Here is a 9,362-nt window from a genome sequence, read left to right on the forward strand (position 1 = left end):
CCCCCGAGCCCTGTGGGAGCAGCACCTTGTCCTGCTGCTGTCCGGAGGAAGCCCCTCAGCCTTTGCGCATGCAGGGGCCACAGAGGCGATGCCTATAGTTTCCCTTTTGATAGGAAATATCAAAATATTCAGATAGGAAATTGCCAGGAATTTCAGGCAAGCAATTCCTGTTCATGAGTACCTACTTCTTCCCATTTAAAAGTAGTTTGAACATATATTTTTTCCCTTTTTGAACAACTTGCAGACCTACCCCAGCGAGAACCACTTCCCTTCAAGCATATCTAGCGCTCAGGGTTACTTTTAGGAGCTGGGCCAGCAGAGCGTGTGTTAAACCTAGATGGCAGAGAACACAAACGCTCTGTGCAGCAGGCTGGCTTGCATGCCTGGGGAGGCATGCAGTGTTAAACATTAACTGAGCCCTGGCTAGGGGAAGCCACGGCTGCATCTCCTGCTGGGCTCAGCATAGCCAGCCCCGTAGCTGGCCACCAGAATGCCACTGCCTCAGTTTCTCCAGTTCCTGCTCTCACGCCTGCTTGCTTTAGCTTCTGGCTCTGTCACGTGCCCAACCCAGGGCACATGGGTTTATGAAATACAGCCTCTGTCCTGCAGGACTCACGCTCCCAAATCAGCCTCTGTGCCATCAGCATGGCACCCACTGTGCCCCTGGCCCCACAGCCCTCCTGGCCCTGCACAGGCAGCCGCTGTTGCAGGCCCTGGGGCTGAGTGGTGGGACAGGGACAGGACGGGGATGGATGGGGTACAGGTGGCTGCTGGTGAAACTGCTGGGGAGGCTGCATGCTTTGCGCTGTGCTGTTGTGTCATGACCTGAAGAAGTGCCAGCCAAACCCCACAGCCTCTCTGCTTCCCAAACAGCAGGAGCAGCACCAAGCCATGCCAATAGGAATGGAGATATGGGGAATTCTGGCAAGCTTGGACGTTCTGCAGCCCATTCCCTCTTGTTGTCCAAGCAGCCATGACTGCTGAACTGCAGATGTTAGAGGGGCCATCCTCACCTGTTCCCTCAGGCCTCCATTTATGAACAGATCTGCCTATGAACTTGTTGAACCTTTCTTGGCATTGCCAATGCTGTCTGCTCCCAGAACCCATGGTAGCAGCAGGTTCACTGGCAGTTGCCACCTGTGGAGGATGATCTTCCCTTCAGGCTTATCTCGTACCACTTACAGCAATTGCCCCCTCACCCTAACCCTGGCCAGGTTTGGCAAATAACAGCCCTGCTGTGGCAGCGCAGGGAGCCCTTCCTGAAACTGCCTGCACCTGGGCCAAGATTGCCCCAGCTGAGACCTAGCTGGGGAGGCCACAAAATGGCTGCTGGGGGACCTGGAGGCCTGGCTGGGCAGGCCACAAAATGGCTGCTAGGGGGCCTGGCTGCAGGTGTGGGGGGAAGGTAAAGCAGGAAGGTAGGAGTGTGAGGTGGCTGTGTGATCTGGGGGAGAAGGGGGTGGTGTGTGGTGGCAGTGGCTATCTATCACAGAGGGTGTAGGTGTCCTACAGCCTGGGCTGGTGATGAAAGGTGCTGGATTTTTTTCTTGTGTGTTTTGTTAGTATTTGCCTATGGGGGTTGACTGAGCTTGGGTCAGGTACCTGCTTGTGCCTTGGCGTCTTCAGGCTGTGCCCTTAGTGCTGAAGAGGGGTGTTTTTGGTGCCTCTGTGTAAGGCAAGCTGTTGTTTTGTGAAACGTGCAAGCCTGCTGCTGATTTGTAAGGCTTGTTGCCCTCATGAATCTTTTGTTGTGAGTAACTGGAGCAGTAGCAGTGCAGGACTAGGAAGTCGCTGTTTCCTGAAAATGGATCTAGGTATGGAGAACAATAGGTGAATTTTTTACTTCTCTGCTGTTGTGCAATGGTTTTCCCCAGGTCAAATGCTGTTCTGGATTGTCAGAAATATTTCAGGGTTTTGCTACGTTGTATGTTGGTTCCTAAGTTATGTCCAGTTCTCTTAACTTCAGGGAAAACTTTAAAACTAAATGTTTACTTTTGTCATACTGTTGTTGGTGTTTTTTAAGTATATTTTGCTAAAAGTTGTTTTCACATGTGCTGTCAGAAGATAATATGATACCGATATGTCCCTCTCTATGCTCAGAAATCCCTCTGTATCCTATATAATTGAGTGCAATGACCTATTCTATGTAAGTGAGGAATTGCAATGGTAAAATGTCTCTTTGCTATGTAAACTGGAATGGTAAAACTGGAACTGCAATGGTGAAATGTCTTTACAATTTGCATGCAGCTGGGCCAATTGTAGAGGAGCTGTTGTTCATGAAGCTAAACGTCTGGGGTAGAGAGAGGTTCTCCTAGAGCCTGCTGTGGGCAGAAGATCAGGCTGCCTGGTCAGCATCTTGTTTTAGGGTACATTACATTTCGATCTACTTTTGCAACAATTGTTTGATGAACAGAGTGAGAGATGACTGTACGTAGTGTGGAAGGGTGCATAAAGCAATTCTACTAGAAAGCAGATGATCTCAGCAAAATACAAGTTTGGTCACCATAGGTATGAACAGCTGGGTAGCACACAGGAGGTCTCTTAAAGACAATGGAGTGGGGATGAATTGCCCTGATGCTTTCTGCCTCCTCCTTCCCCTGTCACAACTATAATCCCTAGCACAGGGATATCCAGAGGCAGGGCCACATCCTGCTCCTCTGGTACAGGGTAAGCAGGACATACTTGGCAGCCTCCAGCACAGCGATGGCCTGCTGCCACGTCCTGTCCTACCCAGCAGCATGGGAGCACCGTGGTTGGGCTTGTAGTGCTTTGCTATTGGAAAAACCTGTCTGTAACTGCTCCTTGTGCTGGATCCTGCAAGCGTGCACTATGGGGATGGAGGAAGGGTGCCAGCTGTCCATTTTCAGCCTCCCCAGCCGGGTATTGGAAATGGAGAGTTAAAATGTTATGACACGCCATGAGATTATTAGGCTTGTCTAACAAAACAAAGATTTCATCGTGTACTTTTTTTAAAAAGCAATGTTAGCCCCGCCTGTTTCTTTTTTTAACTCTGTGTTTAAAGTCTTGACTGGAGGAGGAAAAAGTCAGCAAGAATCCTCTGAAACTGGATACTTTTCTATGTAAGGCTTTGAAATACCAGAGCTCGTTTAGGCAATTCTTCAGCTGAGGATTTTGGATGTTTTTCTGCCCCCGGCAGCCTCCTGGGAAGGTTTCATAAGGACAGCTGTGGAATGCACTCTGTTTACCAACTTCTTGCCATGGAAAAACAAAGCTTTTATTCCTGATTAATCCACACCCCCTCTCTGGGGAGGAAAGCACAACACACAGCAATGTCTCTTCACCCTTTTATGCATCGTATATTAATCACCTAACAAGGGCTCACAGCTATTCCGTGCTCCAGCCTGCATTTGCCCTCTAACTACTGGGAGGAGTTCCGCTTTGTCTATAAAAAGCTGCACTTTGCTGAACACTGTAACAGAACCAAACTTAGGGACCTGATCACCCATCCTCTGTGGAGAGAGCAGACTGAAAACAACCATGTTTGGGATTGGGAAGAAGCTCGCTGAGGAAGCAACACAACAAGCTGAAAGTGCTGCACAGGTGGCAGGTAAATGCAAACCACTATTTCTCTCTGCCTGTACCTCTTTTTAGGTGTTGAAGTGTGTGCCCTGCTTGCACCCCAGTGGGCTTTCTGTTCTGCAGCATGGAGCAAATGTCTCACGTGTGAACTTGGCTTTATAGATGCTCTCCTCAGGGGTGTGGTTGGTATGTCTCCAAAACCCTCTGGTACTACAGTAAGGGACCAGTACTAACTACTGGTTTCTAAATACTTCTCCTGCTTACTTTTAACAAGTGGGTATCTAGATGATCTCCTGAAGAGATGAGAGGACAGTAGAAAGCTGATAGAGGAGGTGAGGTGACTTAGTGTAAAAAAAAAAAAAAAAAGCCTATGAACAGCCATGATAAATATGAGTTTTGTAGTAGTGTAATGGATTAGCTTCCTGAAGCTCTGAGGTCTTTGATCTGTTCCAGCCCAGCTGATGTTGTAGCTGCTCATGCCACTAAAAGCCTTGGTGTAATCATGGGCTTGGGCACCTGAGTCTTGCTGTTGTGACACTTCCAGCATTTCTCCAGAATTAAGGAGTGTGCCACTTAGGTGAGCCACTGCTGGTGAAGCCAAGCAGACTCTGCAGTGATGCAATTCCTGAGGTGTTAGTGCTTCATATAATGTGAAGGGTTGAGATTACCTAATATCATGGAAAGTGAGTCTTGAAACTGGATACTGTGACCTCAAATGCAGTAGAAATAGGAGCTGTTTTTTTTTTTTTTAATATTATTTCCTAATGGGCAGATCCCCAGGAAGTGCTCAGTGAAGCAAGTGTTAAGCCTGCTACTAATTTACCATCTATTCCTGGGTCAGCTTGCTAGCAGATGAAAGAGCCCTAACCCCGCACTCACTACCCACTATTCCTATGAATTTGAGTTGGTTCTGAAACCAACTGTTTATGCTGAAGCATGAAATAAACACACCAGGAATCAAGCAGAGGGTAACCACCACTTCTTGTTTTTGAATGAAGATTCCCTCTTGCTTTTGCTATACAGCAGCCCTAGATGTGTGTTTTTTTGTTTTTTTTTTTGGTGGAGGGTTTCTAATGTTCATGCTCTGTTTCTTAATATTAGAGGAACATTACTGTTTTTTTTTTTCTGCTAGAAGACTGATATGGAGGTTTTAAACATGGCATTTGTCCATTTTAGCATGTCCCTTTCCCCTTTTGCCCAAAGTGCTTGATGCTGAACCATCTCTGGATACCAGCAGACACCTTGGTCTGAACCCCACACGCATCTTTCCAGCATGCCCCATGCTGCAGTCCAGCTTCTCTTCCGGATGGAGCTGGAGCAACAACAGGAGCTCCCAGGCACTGGCCTGACTCTGACCACTTCCATGCACTATCGCATGCCTTGATGAGAGGCAGTAAATAAACAGCACGTGGTGCTCAACTTGTGCTGTTTCACTGCCAGTGCCGCACCCAGTCTCGGAAGTATTATCAGTAGAGGTATCCTCCAAATCCTCATTAAATGAAAACAAAAGGGGGAAGGAGGTTGTTGTGCCACTTCTCTCAAAGCAGAACAAGACTGTCTACCTGGTGGTTCTGCAACTATTAATTAAACTATCTTTGAAATTATTTCAGTGGTGCCTGCATGTGCCCTGAGGGCTTAGTCCCCTGAGCCATTGCTAAGTTTAGAGTGGAACAACTGGTCTTTGCTAGCATCTAAAATTGGCACCTGCTCCAGAGCTCCTAAAGGGAGCCATGAACTTGTATGTGACCTGGGATTGGTACAGAAAGCATTTTTCTTAGCCTTGATCAGCCCGCATCATCCACCAGTTAGTAAACTGCATCAAAAGATGATGCATGCTGATAATTAGCGTAGCTTTTAAGCAGTAAAAGGTCTTAGGAACTGAGGGTGAAATAGGCTGCTGGTTTATGAGACAGCGTTAATGCAACAGCTACTGTTGGAAAGTCACTCAGTCCAAGCCTGGAGGAGTTCTTAAGTGGGTTGGGAGTGTCTAAAGCTTCAGTGCTGTCCTCTCACCCAAGCAATAGCCCCTCACAGTGTGCTTGCATCCTCTTTCTGACTCACTCAGCCTTTCCTGCAGTGGCTGCTGGGCAGAGCAGATCAATGCCTTTAGGAGGCAGCATTTGGTGCCAATATCAATAAAACATGCAGGTTGAACTGAAGGCTGTTTACCCCTCCCCCCCCCCCTTTTTTTTTTTTTAGGTAACCCTTCAAAGTTGTCATTACTGAATTTAGGAAAAGGATGGACTGCTTAATTTACACTTATGTTTTCTTAATTCCAGTTAACACAGTGGGTCAGACTGTGCAGCAAGCAGTGGATCAGGCTAAGGATGCTGGTCAGAAAGGTACAATACTGTTTCTACTTCTTTTAATGCCATTCCAGTGAAATCCCAGATAGGTCCCTCACCTCTGCCCCAGCACCCCTCATCTTGTGAGAGGCTGCTGGATGTGTTGGTGCCCTCAGTGACAGCAGCAGGGGAGAGCCCTGCTTTCCCAATACTCTCCATCCAGAGCACAGCACTTCAGTGCTGATGTGAGGGCTCTGAGGATGCAGCCCCCTCCTAGTAGGGCTGTACTGCTGTCCCGGGGCTGACCAGCAAAAGCAACAAGGCCACTTCAGCCTCTTTCCCTGCCTGGGCAGAACTGTACTACAACCAGACTCCTTTAGTACCTCCTATGATCTCCTTTAGACTCCCCTCTCACCTGCACCTGGTGAGAAAGAGCAACTATTGTAGTAATGATAGTTACCTATGTTTTTTCTGTTTTAAAAGCTCTTGATGAAGTCTACAAAGCAGCTGAAACTGGGGAAAAAGCTGTAAAAAATGTAGCAAATCAAGCAACTTCCTGGGGCAAAAGCTTTGGACAATGAAGATGATAATGTAACACCACCGAACTTCTTGTAAATTTTTACTGCATGTACTCTTAAATAAAACCCCTATAATCTACATGGGTTGCGTGCATTCTTTGGGATTACTTTGGTTACACACATTGAATCATAGTCACTGGTGTAGAAAGGCTGGATTACTGCACAGAGCAGACTGCTGAAGTTGTGCTATGCCATTAATCCAGCCGAGCACCATCTCTTTGTGTGAGCTAAGGGATGGTTGTGAGTGGGCACAATGCAAGCCAAGGACTTGCAATTTAGGGTCCTCTCTCATGCAGTCACCGAGCTTAAGTTAGGGCCCCATTAGAGCAAGTCTCAAAAGCTCAGCACCTAAACACCCATTTCAAGACAAGGTATGTACCTATTGCTTCTGTGACTACTCTCACTTCTGATCTTATCTGTAAAATTGTGATTAGGAATTCTGCAAATGAAGGCTCAACTGTATTTAAGGTACACAGAATCACCATAAAACAGTGCCATGATACTGGAACCAATGTTAACAGCAAAACAGTAACAGCAAAAACTGCTGGTGAAGCGCTTAACTCACCACTGAACTGCTTAATGCTGCCTGGACTGGATTGTCAGTGTAACTTGAACAGCTCTCCACAGCAAAGTGTTGATCTGTAATGCAGTGCACAGTACAGCAAGGGAGGCATCACATTTGCATGGTTCCCATCAAATGCAGATGGACAGTAATTAACATGAGCCAGAAGAACAAAGAGCAAGTCTGGGCTGAAACAAAGTCAGCACCTTGCATGCATACGAACTTTAAGAGCGATGAGAGAACTGATTTGCTACTTCAGTCAGGAACTGGGCACTACAAAATTGGTAATTTTTAATGGTATAATTTAGAGATCACTTAGCGTCTTGAAATCATAGTGAGAATTATTGCTGTTCCAGCACTTCCTCCTGATGGTAACAGGAGCCTTCAGTGAAAACTGATGTAGTACTGATTTCTTTGCTGGGATGAAAAATGATCGTTCTACTGGCTATTCTGTACACCAGAATCTTTTCATATTTAGTAGCTTGCAGGAGGCAAGGAACTGAAAAGTGTAGTTGTCTTTACTGGGACTCAGCTACACCTACCCCTATAGTACTTGCTCTAGCTAGTAGGCATGGTTCACAACCATTTCAAATCTGTGCTCAAATCAGACTTCAAGCATTGACTGGCTCCCTACCAAGCATCCTGGCAAACATCTTGGTGAAGCATGTAGTGGCACGTCAGTAAATGCAAGCAGTGACAGTGACGCTAGCTGGAGGCAAAGCTTGTGTGTGGTATATGTCTGTGCAAGGAGGGGAGTGTTCTCCATAAAGTTTGATCTAAATACTGAATTCCTGTTACAGTTATTGCAAGAAAACATTACGGCTATATTTATAATCTATGTCCTAGGCCATGACTGCTTTCTTCAGCTGTGGCTACAAAAAGGCTAGGGTTGCTCACAGCAAATGTGTGAAGTTTTACTACTACTTTTTTTCTGTGTTGCTGTTGCCTGGTCTTGAAAAAGAGAGAGGTGCTAAAAATGTGACAAGGAACATTTGGTTTTATTTTTTTCCTTAACTATGTAATGACAATGGAACTGAGCTCCATACTGCACATATACTCAGTTCTAGTGTACCCTTTAATGTAGGATATCACTTCAGTGTAGGGCATCAATCACCAGAAGTCTGGATTCACCAATACAACTTGGTTCTTGCATTTAGCTGCACGCAAAGGGCAAATCTTCAGATATGCTGTAATCTGAAATCAAACCCCAAAGGTCAGTCTCATCAAGAATCTAGTCTTTGACAGAAAGTACCCCCAAGTTCTCCTTCTGCTGAAAGTCATGCCTCACAGGTCTCCACAGTGACACTGTTAACAAAAGGTCAGTGCAGCCAAGTGGGCTGAGGGAGAAATTCAATCTTCAAAGGCTTCTCTCTGGTAAAGGCTCATCTCTAGGTTTGGTAAAAATCATGGCTGGTGGTAGGCCTGATTTCTTTGAGCATATCTTACAGAAGGTCCTGGGAAATCATATACAAATGGGTGCGTATTACAAGACTGTAAGATGCTAATGAACTGGGGGATTTAAAGCTAGGCACCACACAGCTATTAGTTTTTTTTCCCTTCAACCAGGACAGGAGGTAGACAATACCCCAGTTAGCTACCTGTGCTAGCTTCTTATGTGCTCCAGTACTGAAAGGGTTCCACTCTTCCTGTTTGCACAGCCAAATAGAAGTAGTGAGAGAGTAGTTTACTAGAGAGAAGGAGGGGGGACAGGGAGGGAAAAAACAATTAGCCAAGTTCCTTTACTGCTACTGCACTCTGCTTTCACCAACCATGTCATCAGATAGCGTACATCCATTAGCTTTTAAGATTATTTTTCAATAATACAATTTGTGAATTTTTGGTCTCCAAGTTTTAGCTGAAGTAGACTGCAAGTTGCCAGAGGCATGCGATCTTAGTTTTGTGTAATTATCTAGCACCTGCAAATATGATCCTATGATCCAAGATACAGATCTTGTGTTTAGAGATCCACACCTTGCTCACAGTACTTATGTCATGCTCACAGCTTTCTTTTTTATAAATGTCAGGATATATATGCTGCATTTAGGTGATTGAAAGTACTTTTGTAACCCTGGTTATTAGCATTTGTGATGGCATAAGCTATTAGATAAATGTATCCTACACATTTATAGCTCCAAGATAACTACGGGAGTAGTTCTCCATACAAGTTTACAGGAACACATTAAAGACCTGAAACTATTTAAACCGTATATAACTTCAGCCATCTTGTTGACTGGCAAGTTTGATATAGAGATCTCTATTAGTGAGTCCCTTTCTATAACTAAAAGACAGTCTCTTACCAGTAGCCAGGTGGTGAATAAACAAGTGTGTTGTGACAATTCAGTTTGAAAAAAACTGAAAGCTATTACATGAAATAGAAGACAGTAATACACCAACATA

General features: G+C 45.5%; 1 protein-coding gene across 1 annotated transcript; it reads left to right on the forward strand.

The window, feature by feature from the left end:
• Positions 1 to 3,352: 3,352 nt before the first annotated feature.
• On the forward strand, positions 3,353 to 6,482 carry ADIRF (adipogenesis regulatory factor). The gene is made up of 3 exons (XM_035544388.2): positions 3,353 to 3,568; positions 5,820 to 5,882; positions 6,309 to 6,482. Exons 1-3 carry the CDS (start codon positions 3,499 to 3,501, stop codon positions 6,404 to 6,406), a joined length of 231 nt encoding a protein of 76 aa, XP_035400281.1. The 5' UTR covers positions 3,353 to 3,498; the 3' UTR covers positions 6,407 to 6,482.
• The last annotated feature ends 2,880 nt before the right edge of the window (positions 6,483 to 9,362 follow it).

This window comes from Cygnus atratus, chromosome 7 (genome assembly GCF_013377495.2).
Source record: "Cygnus atratus isolate AKBS03 ecotype Queensland, Australia chromosome 7, CAtr_DNAZoo_HiC_assembly, whole genome shotgun sequence".
Classification (NCBI taxonomy): Eukaryota; Metazoa; Chordata; class Aves; order Anseriformes; family Anatidae; genus Cygnus; species Cygnus atratus.